At 50.8% G+C, this 12,663-nt stretch overlaps 1 protein-coding gene across 4 annotated transcripts in view; it reads left to right on the forward strand.

Moving 5' to 3' along the window:
* The window catches only part of CLEC16A (C-type lectin domain containing 16A), an 88,753-nt gene that overhangs the window by 22,731 nt on the left and 53,359 nt on the right, over positions 1-12,663 (forward strand). For all 4 annotated transcript variants that reach the window (XR_010026236.1, XM_063143076.1, XM_063143074.1 and 1 more), the window contains 4 exons: positions 3,996-4,206; positions 5,167-5,275; positions 5,999-6,099; positions 12,020-12,142. Coding sequence is in view for 3 of the 4 variants with exons in the window: in XM_063143076.1 (XP_062999146.1) it covers positions 3,996-4,206; positions 5,167-5,275; positions 5,999-6,099; positions 12,020-12,142 (544 nt within the window). In the remaining variant the exon portion in view is untranslated. The remainder of the gene's footprint in view (positions 1-3,995; positions 4,207-5,166; positions 5,276-5,998; positions 6,100-12,019; positions 12,143-12,663) is intronic.

A 12,663-nucleotide genomic window follows, 5' to 3' on the forward strand; every position in this document is an offset into this window, starting at 1 on the left:
TTTTTATAGCTCTTGTGGGTTGGGGGCAGCAGGGGTTGTATTGGAGGACATGTTGTCACTTTGGTGGGTTTTCTATGTAAGCTTAACCTCTCAAAAGGAAGAAAGGGTCTAATTCTTCTAATTCTCTGAGCTCCACTTCCTACCACCAGTGATGGAAAAAATGTGCCTTTGTCCGAATTGCAACCAGGAAACAATATTGTGCACCAAGCAGCATTTACTAAGCAAGATAGTGGTAAAAAAGTTGCAGCCTTCTCTAAGCTAGAAACAGATGTGCAGCTGCAGGATGTCTTGAGTGAAAGGAGGTGTGAAGTAGGGCAGAGAGGCACAGCACCGTTGTCCAGCCCCTGACATATATTTTTGTTCCCACTCGTTGAATCCCAGAACGGTAGAGTTGGAAGGGGCCAATAAGGCCATTGAGTCCAACCCCCTGCTCAATGTAGGAATCCAGCTTAAAGCATCCCTGACAGATGTCTGTCCAGCTGCCTCTTGAATGCCTCTAGTGTGGGAGAGCCCACAACCTCCCAAGGTCTTTGGTTCCATTGTTGTACTGCTCTAACAGTCAGGAAGGTTTTCCTGATGTCCAGCCGGAATCTGGCTTCCTGTCACTTGGCTTCCATGTCCTGCACTCTGGGAGGATCGAGAAGAGATCCTGGCCCTCCTCTGTGTGACAACCTTTCAAGTATTTGAAGAGTGCTATCATGTCTCCCCTCAATCTTCTCTTCTCCAGGCTAAACATGCCCAGTTCTTTCAGTCTCTCCTCATAGGGCTTTATTTCCAGACCCCTGATCATCCTGGTTGCCCTCCTCTGAACATGCTCCAGCTCATCTGCATCCTTCTTGAAGTGTGGCGCCCAGAACTGGACGCAATACTCAAGATGAGGCCTAACCAGGGAGATACCATTGGTATCTCCCTCTTTTTAATCAAAACCAGCTGAAACAAATTAGGTGTCCCATTGAAGCAGGCAGTTCACAGATGTTCTCACCCCCTTTAAGATTTTTGTTTTATTTATATTCAGATTTCTTGTTCAGTTATTTGATATAGTTTTTAGCTGCCTTCCAAGACTGCAGTCTTCCAAGGGTGGCTTACAACAGAACACACGCCATTTTAATATAACAAATGCATAAGCTCACAAAACAATTCAGTCATTAAAAAACCCAGTTAAAATAAAGTACAGATTAAAACGTAACTGAGCCCCAAAGTACTGACAACACAAGGTGTACAATAAAAATCTTTCAGTTAAAAGTTAGAAAAAAGAAATGGGTTCCTAAAACCCTCTTAAAAATGGCAACAGATGTAGCCAACCATGTATCTCTCAGGAGGGAATTCCACAGGTAGGGGCCACCCCTGAGAAGACCCTATCTGTAGCACCTGCCAGCTTTATTGATCTGAATGACTAGGGCCTTGGAAGATCCTCTTAAAAGAGAGCAGGGTGGAGGCAGCTCTTCACATAACATAGACCTACTGGTAGGGCTTTAAAGGCCAATGGCAGCACTCTGCATTGGGCCCAGAAGCAGTTTTTCCATTCCGCCCTCCCGAATAAGAGAAACCTGTGCGTTGGACCTCTTTCGGCCCAAGGCCCACTTCAGAGAAGCTTTTAGGAGCCACTTTCCAGCAAAGGGGGGGGGGATGTTCAGGGCCAAAATATTGACATACTTTAACATACGTAAATCTCTCCCTGCCAGTAAGTAAGCCTCAGAAGAGGCTTTTCAGCCTTTTAGAATGCAGGGGGAGGGGACTGCACAAAAGTCAGGCACCACTAAACGATGGTTAGTTTAAGGGAAGTGTGTTTGGCTACCTGGGGAGCCTCTGAGGTCTGGGCTTGGCCCCCGGGGCCTGCCGTTTCACACCCCTGGTTTAAAGCTCCTACAACGGTTGATGGTGAAAGTTCCAGCTTCAGTGGCTTGAACTGACACCTCCCTCTCAGCGGGGCAGATGCAATAGGGGGAGAAAGGGGAGCTGACCAGGCGGTGCTGTCATCCCGGGAGTCCATTCTTTATGTGAATGGTGGGTGCGCGTCGGAGGGAATGTGGGAAACAGAGGCGCATCTGTGAGTCTGGGGCGGTTTCCACTCGAGTCCTTTTGCCTGCAGCCTGCGTTTGCCGGAAGTCTGGTGCGGGAGCCATTGCCTGCGGTGTTCTCTGCTTCCCACAAGCACCTTGGGAGCCAACCGTTATCCATGCGGGGGTGATAGAAGGATTTTACGCCTGCTTGTCATTGACAGATGGGATCTTATCGCTCTGTGGCAGTACCCAGTGGTGCTCGAATGCAGGCCGTCCTGAGTTCAAACCTCGCTATCTCCAGTTCAGGGAATTTGGGGTAGCGGGTACCTGAGACCCCAGAGAGCCTCTGCCGGTCAGATTGTGCAGCCTTCAAGCCTTGAAAAGCCAGAGACCCCATCCGCACCCGGAATTTCATTCCCTTCACCTCCCGCTGTGTAGCGCAGTAACGCAAGAGCTGGGTGCGGTGGCTTTCGCCCACAGCTCGCTCCCTCTCCTTTTTCAGAGCAACAGCAGCCGACTCCTGGTTTGACTGAACGTGGTTGAGTTGTATGAAGGAGTGTGAACTGGTCTTGCTGTGAGACATTTCTGAAACCCGAGAAGGCAAGATGGCGCTACGGGGGGTGGGGGGTGGAGGGGTCTTGCTTTCTTCCCGGCGCCTTGGGTCAGTGAGTCACACGCTTTCACAACACACACGTCACGATTTGGGGCAGCAGCAGCGATGCTCGGCGCTCACCTTCCTTCCTTCCTGTGAGATAGTTTCCACTTACTTCCTGCCCAACTCGGATGTGGCTCCTTCCGTCTGCTTTCTGCTTTTGCTTAACCTACTTTCTCTCCTTCTGTTAACCTAGAGGTGGTTCAATTCTTCTAGCAGAGGGGTCAGCTCCAATTTAGAAATATATATTTCTGAAAACTGTAGCTCCCAAGTCAGTAACCTGTATTATTTACTCTTTAGACTCAGGTCAGACCTTGCACTGCATCAAGCCAGGTGTAAAGATCCAGTGTGTGTGTGTGTGTGTGTGTGTGTGTGTGTGTGTGTACACGTACAAGCATACAAGTTGCACATTCCAGGATTTTGGAGTGCATCACTACGATTAAATACTTTAAAATCCCAAACTCAGATGACTGTTTTTGGGCAGTGAGCTTTGTCCGATCATGTTATCCGTCCATCTTCGCCTCTGTCTTGGACATCAAATGTTCCTGTGAGGCTGTGGGAAGGCATAAAAACGGAGCCTGTGATAACGCTGCTGTTGGCACTTGGTGAGCCTCTAAGCTGGGGCAAGAGCGAAGTCGTGTCAGGTCCTCATTGACTGCTTGTGTAGAAGAAGCCAATTCACAAACAGGAATGTGACTGGGAACGAGATGGGTGCTTTATCCCAGGTTGCCCCTGGCAAGGCTAACAGGGATTGGCAGTAGCTTGCCATTTAGATGAACCCATCTAAGCCCTGAAGTGTTGTTTCAAGGTGACCTTCCTAGATCTGTGGTTTGAAATGTGCACAATTCAAACTCCTCCAACAATCTGGGATAGCAGCACCCACGAATATCGTCACAGGAACATCCTGTTAAGCATTTCCCCCCCCCAAAGCTCTCATCTTGGAGGTTGCCCCCTGCCCCGCAAGGGGATCAAGAGTTGTCTCTGCCCTGTGCGCTTTCTGTAGCAGCTGCTGAGCATCCCAGTCTAGACTGTTTCCCCTCAAGGACCAGCAAGACGCTGTCAACAGCCGGGCTTCAGGATTCCCTCTTCTGGTCCATTCCTGCCCCACCTGGCAGGTGAAGAGTGAGTCCTGCCAGCTTGCTCGCCCGCTGGGCGCTGCAGCATCTCGCTGTTCTGGGCTAGCAGCACTTTTGCTTCCAGGGACAGTGCTAAAGGTGGGCCGCTAAAGTTCAGGGCCAGTTGGGCAGCAGCACAGACTTGGCCCAATTGCATTGTTCTGAAACACACGGCGCCGTCTTCTGGCTTGCCGCTAAGGCGTGTATTTGCTTATGTTGCTGTTTCAGACCAAGACAGGCCTCCGGTGTTTCATTAAACCTCCTGAGACCTTGGAGAGATCTCTGGAAATCAATAAGCATAAAGGGAAGAAGAGGCTGCAGAAGAGACCCAACTATAAAAACGTTGGGGAGGATGAGGAGGAAGAGAGGGGCCCGGAAGATGCCCAAGAAGGCACGGAGGGCCCTTCCAAAGGCATCAAGCCGAGTGGGGAGAACGAAGGTAAGCCGGGCGCAAGAAACCGTCGTGGCCTTGGCTTTTCCATGTGTGTTTGGGAGCCGCGGCGTGTCCGTGGGGCTTGGCTGTGCCGTGCGGGTCTCATTTGGAGGACTGAGCTTGTTTCTCACTCCCGGTTCCTTCTGGCCCATCTTGCTTGCTTTATCCGCCCATGGCCATTGCTGTGTATGGAGTTGTAGGTCAGGTTCCCTGGATCTACTGCTGCAGCTGCTTAATAACTATCACTCTTCTTTTTGCTACACTACTCTGCCAGTTAGGCCGACTTCAGTCTTACATGGTCTACTTTTCTGGGTTTTTGTTTCACTTGAATTGCTGTGGTCTGTCCATGTGTGTTAAACCAAGAGCCAACAGGGGCCATAGCTAGACCGAAGGTTTATCCCTGGATCGTCCAGGGCTCAAACCTGTTCATCTAGGTGACCTACAGGGGATCCAGTGCTCAGGCAGGGGCGAACCCTGGATGATCCCAGGATAAACCTTCGGTCTAGCTGTGGCCTAGGAGACACATGGGGGATCCAGTGCTCAGGCAGGGGCGAACCCTGGATGATCCCAGGATAAACCTTCGGTCTAGCTGTGGCCTAGGAGACACATGGGGGATCCAGCACTCAGGCAGGGGCGAACCTTGGATGATCCCAGGATAAACCTTCGGTCTAGCTGTGGCCTAGGAGACACATGGGGGATCCAGCACTCAGGCAGGGGCGAACCCTGGATGATCCCAGGATAAACCTTCGGTCTAGCTGTGGCCAGGGTCTCTTCTCAGATCTATCTTAAGTGAACCCAAGTAGGCACGCTTGGGCTCTGTTCCAGCTCTTCCTCTTCTCCTAGCCCACTAGTTTTGGCCAGAATTCCAGCAGGCAGCAGGTGACCCACCGTGGCTCTCCCTTTTACCCCTGCCCTGTATAACGAGCCCGCCTGCCTTCGGCCTTGTGTTTTGTCGCTTCCCTTCAGAAATTGAGATGGTGATCATGGAGCGATGCAAGTTGATTTCTGTAACGGAGCAGAACATAACGGATGAAGAGAAGAGTGCGGCTGCTTCTGAAATGTCAAACTGGAACAGGTACGTGAAGAACTCTGGAGCTCTGAACAGAGCTCCGGCTCTAAGGTCTTTTCTGCTTTTCTTTCCAGCCTCCCTGCCTCTGTCCTCGGCACGCCTGTAAATGTTTCCCTACATCTCAGTGGTCACCTCTCCTTCATGCCGCCAGTGGCGCGTGAGTGTGTGTGTTTCTGTGATCCACCATTCACTCCACTGGCTGCTTCCGGGGTTACCTGGGTAGGTTCTGGCCTCACCTGTACCCATAGCTGAAGGCCAGCTAGAAACCCACTGCCCGGCCCACATAACATCCGGCACGCCTCCTAGTTCAAACTGCTGCCTGCCGCGTTTAAGCAGCACGGTGTTGCTGAGCGAGCCCCCGGAAGAGCGGGCCCTGGACTCACAGTGGCACGTCTCTGAATGAAGCCCTTCGGTTCCTTTCTAGACACTGGCCCTGTTTCCGCTGCGCTCTCCCTGCCGCCAGCTGCCCTGTGGGAAGGATCCTGACCTGGGTTGTTTTTAAACGTGTTAATACTGTTCGTCGTGACTTTGTTCTTTTTATGTTACTTGTAAGCTGCCTTTGGTAGGATTTGTATCCTGAAAGGTGTTGTATAAATAAATACATACTTGGGACCTGCCCTCTCATACTTTGCAAACCACCCTATATGTTGCTGGTGCTGTGCAAATTATCAATCATAAGAAAAGGCAGAATGATGGTGAATGGATTCTTCCCCCCCCCCCTTCTCTTAGGCCTTTCCTTGAGATGGTCTATAATGCCCTGGAGTGTGCTGAGTTTGACTACTATGCTCTGTTCGTGCTGTGCCTCCTGTATGCCATGTCTCACAACAAAGGTAAGTCTACTGTGGGAGGGGCTGTAACTCAGTGGTAGAGGCCCTACTTTACATGCAGAAGATCCCAGGTTTGACCGTTGGCATCACCAGGAAGGGCTGGGAAAACTCCTGTCTGAAACCCCGAGAGCTGCTGCTGCCAGTCAGTGCTGACAACGCTAGGCTAGATGGACCCAGGGACTGACTTAGCAAAAAGTCAGCTTCCTGTGTTTGGGCCGAGGGCCATAGCTCAGCAAGAGAGCCTCTGTTTGGCACGCGGAACGTCCCAGGTTCAGCCCCCAGCCAGCATCTCCTGGTAGGGCCAGGAAGGGGTCCTGCCTGAAACCTCGGAGACCCACGGCAGCCCATCATAGAATCATGGAATAGTAATGCTGGGAGGGGCCCCTAAGGCCATCAAGTCCATCCCCCTGCTCAGTGCGGTTTTTGCAGCCCCATCACATGGTTGGCTCATACTCATGCTCAGTCCATGTCGACGAGACTAGGGGTGCCGCAGGGCTCAGTCCTGGGCCCAGTGCTCTTCAACATTTTTATTAATGATTTGGACGAGGAGGTGCAGGGAATGCTTATCAAATTTGCAGCTGACACAAAATTGGGTGGGATAGCTAATACCCTGGAAGACAGAAACAAACTTCAAAGTGATCTTGATAGGCTGGAGTGCTGGGCTGAAAAGAAAAAACATACAACAGGATGAAATTTAATAGGGATAAATGCCAAGTTCTAAATTTGGAAATAGAAACCAAATGCACAGTTACAAGATGGGGGATACTTGGCTCAGCAATACTACAAACGAGAAGGATCTTGGAATTGTTGTAGATCACAAGCTGAATATGAGCCAACAGTGTGATATGGCTGCAAGAAAGGCAAATGCTATTTTGGGCTGGATGAATAGAAGTATAGCTTCCAAATCACGTGAGGTACTGGTTCCTCTCTATTCGGCCCTGGTTAGGCCTCGTCTAGAGTATTGCATCCAGTTCTGGGCTCCACAATTCAAGAAGGACGCAGACAAGCTGGAGCGTGTTCAGAGGAGGGCGACCAGGATGATCAGGGGTCTGGAAACAAAGCCCTATGAAGAGAGACTGAAAGAACTGGGCATGTTTAGCCTGGAGAAGAGAAGATTGAGGGGAGACATGATAGCACTCTTCAGATACTTAAAAGGTTGTCACACAGAGGAGGGCCAGGATCTCTTCTCGATCCTCCCAGAGTGCAGGACACGGAATAACAGGCTCAAGTTACAGGAAGCCAGATTCCAGCTGGACATCAAGAAAAACTTCCTGACTGTTAGAGCAGTTCAACAATGGAACCAGTGACCTAGGGAGGTGGTGGTCTCTCCCACACTAGAGGCCTTCAAGAGGCAGCTGGACAACCATCTATCAGGGATGCTTTAGGGTGGATTCCTGCCTTGAGCAGGGGGTTGGACTCGATGGCCTTGTAGGCCCCTTCCAACTCTGCTATTCTATGATTCCATGACCAAGGGGACTCCGTAAAAGGCAGGCTTACAAGAGCTTCTGGCGTGGGGCTGGAAAGGTTCTGGGGCCCCCAGAGTCCATGCATCTCACCCTCGTTATTCGTCCCTGCCTCACTCGGCCTGGGACTTGCGTTCACGCGTGTCTCGCCCATTGCTTTTGGAGCCCCGTGAATGAGGATGTTCATATCACGTGGATTTCTCCTTCTGGAAGATGGCCGGCCTATAATACAAGCGGGGTGTTAATGGATGATTTCCAGGAAATCGGAGTGGATTTAACTCCTCCGCGATAATTCTAAGTAGTAGCGAGATGAACCCTCTTCCGCTGAAAGATACAAGTGGAGGGGCTGAGCTCTGGCAAAGGACAATTCATTTTGTCATTGTGATGAATCCTACGTCAAGCTCTCGGAGCAAAATCCTGCTGAAATTACGGCTTTGGGTGTCATTTGAAATACTGGCAAATTAAACATGTGTTTTTAATGTGGGTGAAGTATTTTTGTAAATGTTCCCCTGTCGCTGTCAGACTTCAAATGGAACATCCCCATGCTTCATGCCACATGGCGGAGTTGCTGCTGTGCCATAAAAGCCTCTCTCTTGTCAGCTACTGAAATTAATTTTCAGCTGAGCCTTCTTTTCCAGGTAGCTTTGTTAAACGCGAATGTGTAACTGGTGAAGATAAAATGGAAATGAGCTGGTGAAATGGACAGTGGAACCAGTGACCTAGGGAGGTGGTGGGCTCTCCCACACTAGAGGCCTTCAAGAGGCAGCTGGACAACCCTCTGTCAGGGATGCTTTAGGGTGGATTCCTGCATTGAGCAGGGGGTTGGACTCGATGGCCTTGTAGACCCCCTTCCAACTCTGCTATTCTATGATTCTATGAAAGGGATGGAAGCAGACTGGGGGCCCAAACGCCAGTCTGGGAAAGGTCTCGGGGGCGCATTCCGCGTGTGCGCAGGCGCAAAGGCGGAGCGGGGCCAAAATGGGATTAATTTTGGTTTTAGGCCTGTTCAGAAGCAAGCGGGACAATGAGGCTTCTGCATGGCTACTCAGACGTAAACAGGACTGAAACACTCAGCAGCACTTTCAAATCGCGTCCCATATACCCGGCCAGTGCCCGTCTGCTTACAAGTAAACAAGTCAAGCCTCAGAAGGAAGCAGGACTGAAATACTCAACAGCTTCCTCTCCTGGTCCTGCCCCCTCTCTGCTGATCAGAGATGAGAGCTTTGCCCAGCTGGGAGAGGGCACCAGGCCTGGGGAACCCCCGCGAGCCTTGTCCAGTCCGCAGGCCAGAGGTTCACCATCCTTAGAATAAAGTTTGAGAAGGAAAAGAGGAGTTCTTTGCTCTGCACAGAATTACTCCAGGTCTGCTGCTGCTGCTGCTGAAACACCCCCAGCTGTGTTTTGAACGAAACACCTACACTGCCCAAAATGGTCAACTGTTTTCTGCTTTAAGAGCAGCTGTGAGGGAGTTGAGAGCTCGCTCTTTCGCTTCCTGGTGGGGGGGAAAGGATCCTTTATCTACCGTGTGTGTGTGTGTGTTAGAGAGAGAGAGAGAGAGGGATGGATGGATGGATGGATGGATGGACCTGATGAAGTGTAGTAAAGAGGATCCTGCTAAGTCAGCGGTTCTCAACCTGTGGGTCGCGACCCCTTTGGGGGTCAAACGACCCTTTCACAGGGGTCGCCTATGACCATCGGAAAACACATATTTCCGATGGTCTTAGGAACCGAGCTACATAATTTTGCTACATAACAGTAGCAAAATTACAGTTATGAAGTAGAAACGAAAATAATTTTATGGTTGGGGGTCACCACAACATGAGGAACTGTATTAAAGGGTCGCGGAATTAGGAAGGTTGAGAACCGCTGTGCTAAGTGTTTCCATTCTCTAGCAGATGGTGGCACCCCAGAGCTTAGCTGGATCCGCAGGAACTTTGGGCAAGTTCTGGAGCTGCTGGGTGGGGGCGACCTCCGCCTCTCCGTGCCCCCCCAGGCCCCAAAGGAAGAACAAGTGCGAAGTGCTTCACCAGTGCTTCACTGAGCAGATGAAGCTGCTTTATAGTGCGTTGACCAGAGCACTGCTTCGTCTAGCCCAGACTCTCTGCGCGGGGTGGCAGGAGCTCTCTGAGGCCCAGAGAGGCTGCAGCCCTCCTTGCTGGAGAAGCCATGTTTGGAAATGGGGTCCTGGGAGACGCACGGCGTGCGCTCTGGCCCTTCCGAGCAGCGCATGGCCTTCCCATGGTGGGGTGATCTCATCCATACCTCGGCCTTAAATCATTTTGCTAAATGCTCAGGCTCCAGGTGGGAATAACAGTTCTTAGAACCCTGACATAATGTGCTGCTGCAAATACTTTTCCTTCGGCTCAGCGGTCTTGCTGGGCAATAATAAGATTCCGGGCCCAGGCCCATAGGACACAAGTATGTGAAAAATCCGCATATGGGAAATTTAGAAACAATTAATAGGATTTATTTAAATTTCACAGAAGGCAAACCCAGCCAATTCATTTCTCTTCTCAATAACATGAAATAAGATTAATTGGCTTGCACCCTGTCCTAGTTCATTCTGTCAGTAGTTCTTCCATTACAAATCTGCCTTCTCTCCCACCCAACCTCCATCCAGACCAGCTTTCCTCAATCTGGTGTCCTAGGGATGTTTTGAACTACAACTCTCAGCATTTTATTTATTTATTGCACTTATATACCGCTCCCATAGCCAGGGCTCTCTGGGCGGTTTACAGAAATTCTAAAATTGAGATAAAAACAAGTATAGAAAATTTAAAATTCTAAAACACAGAACATACACACATAAAGCATTAAAAACCGATTAAAAACTAAACATGTGGGTGATTTAAGATGTGCCGCCATATGCCTGGGCAAAGAGGAAAGTCTTAACCTGGCGCCAGAAAGATAGCAGCGTTGGCGCCAGGCGAGCCTCGTCAGGGAGATCATTCCACAGTCTGGGGGCCACCACCGAAAAGGCCCTGTCCCTCGTTGCCACACTCCGAGCCTCTCTCGGAGTAGGCACTCGGAGGAGGACCTTAGATGTTGAACGTAGTGACCGGGTATATTCACGTCGGGAGAGGCGTTCCGTCAGGTATGGTGGTCCCAAGCTGTGTAAGGCTTTGACCAGTCTTCGTCTCCCTTAGCCTAACCTGAAGGGCCGGATACAAATGTGTTGAATAAGCAAGAGTTAAAGACTTGCTCAAACTGTTTATGCCAATAGATCCTCAAACTACATTTTGAAGACATGCGTCACTTCCTTTGTGTAAGCCAAGGGCAGGTAACTCGGTTCACTCCAGATGTGTTGGACTGAAATGCCCATAACTCTAAACCATTGGCCCAGCTGGCTGGGTTCATAGGTCCCAAACATCTGCTTTTAAAAAAAATTATTTTAAACGTTTCTTGGCTGCCTCTCAGGGAAGAAGCTCTCACAAGGCATCTTCCAGCAAGAAAATACATAAAAGCGGTTTAAAACATGCACAATAAAATAGCCATTAAAACAATAAGAGTTAGCAATAAAATCATCAAGAAACAATGGCAATCGCAGCAAAACTGTACTCCTCATGAGCAAGCCAGGGTAAAATGACATGTTTTTAAGGCCGCCTTGAAATCCTGCCAGGATGGTGCCTGGCGGACCTCTGATGGGGGTTTGTTCCGAAGGGCACCAGGCTGCCTCCTCCTGATAGAAGCAGACAGGACGGCCTGGCTGTCTCCAGCCCTGCCCCTAGTTTGAAGACCCACGCGCTCCAGGGGGGGGTCTCCATTTACCTTGTCTTTTCTGTGAGCTAGTTGTGCACGTTGCCACATTTCTCACGGTTTGTGCATGCCTCTTCAAGGCGCTAGAGTGGCTTGTGAGAACATTCCCTTGGGCAAAACACCATGGGAGAGGGAAAGAGCGGGGAGGCGGATGGCAGGGGGCAGGGTGAGGTGCTTGGCGTCCAGCCGTGGGAGCTGGGCTGGGGCTTCACCAACCCAGTCTCTTCCCATAGAAAGACTGGTGGAGGGACAGAGCGGGCGCTTTTCCCCAGTTGGGCTGCCCGTTTCGTTATCTCCTTCAGGGTTCCTCAGAACTGTGCTTTGGCCAAGCCGGCGTGGAGTCATAGAATCATAGAATAGCAGAGTTGGAAGGGGCCTACAAGGCCATCGAGTCCAACCCCCTGCTCAACGCAGGAATCCACGCTAAAGCATCCCTGACAGATGGTTGTCCAGCTGCCTCTTGAAGGCCTCTAGTGTGGGAGAGCCCACAACCTCCCTAGGTAACTGGTTCCATTGTTGTACTGCTCTAACAGTCGGGAAGTTTTTCCTGATGTCCAGCCGGAATCTGGCTTCCTGTAACTTGAGCCTATTATTCTGTGTCCTGCACTCTGGGAGGATCGAGAAGAGATCCTGGCCCTCCTCTGTGTGACAACCTTTCAAGTATTTGAAGAGTCGCCATAAACGCCTCTCTCATGTCTTCACAGGAATTGAGCCGGACACGCTGGAGAGAATTCAGCTCTCAGCCCAGGATGCAGAGGAGAAGAACTCGTACAACCACGTGCTGGCTGAAAGGCTCATCCGGATAATGAACTATGCTGCTCAGCCAGGTAGAGGGCTTGTCACCCGTGGGGTGCATCATCCATGGCAACCTTCCCCAACCTGGCGCCCTCCAGACATGCCGGTCCAATACGTCCAATACCTCTGGAGGGCACCGGGGTGCAGAAGCCTCGTCTAAAGCATCATCTTGTATGAGCTGGGAGAGCCCTCACTGTAGGGCTTATTTCCTATTTTATTTCAAAACATACAGCTTGTTTTTCTTCAGAGACAGGATCTCAGAGCACTGTAGGGCAGTGAGATCATTGAGCAGCGAGCAAATGCTGGAGGCGAGGGATGACACTGATCATAAAACACATCAGGAGAAGCCGAGGGCAGGCTCCTGGGCTCGCAGCCGCTTGAGGCACAGTGTCCATGGGAGACAGCAGCGGAGGGTGCTCAGGCGGCCTTGTAAATACGCCCACAGAAGTGACTAACCTGCTAAGCAGCTAGCGGGGCCTGCCTTTTTCTGCTGGCTGCCGGTCTTGGAAGCATCTGCTCCACAGCCAGCAGGGAAACACAGGCAGGAAACTAC

Source organism: Elgaria multicarinata, chromosome 17 (genome assembly GCF_023053635.1).
Source record: "Elgaria multicarinata webbii isolate HBS135686 ecotype San Diego chromosome 17, rElgMul1.1.pri, whole genome shotgun sequence".
NCBI lineage: Eukaryota > Metazoa > Chordata > Lepidosauria > Squamata > Anguidae > Elgaria > Elgaria multicarinata.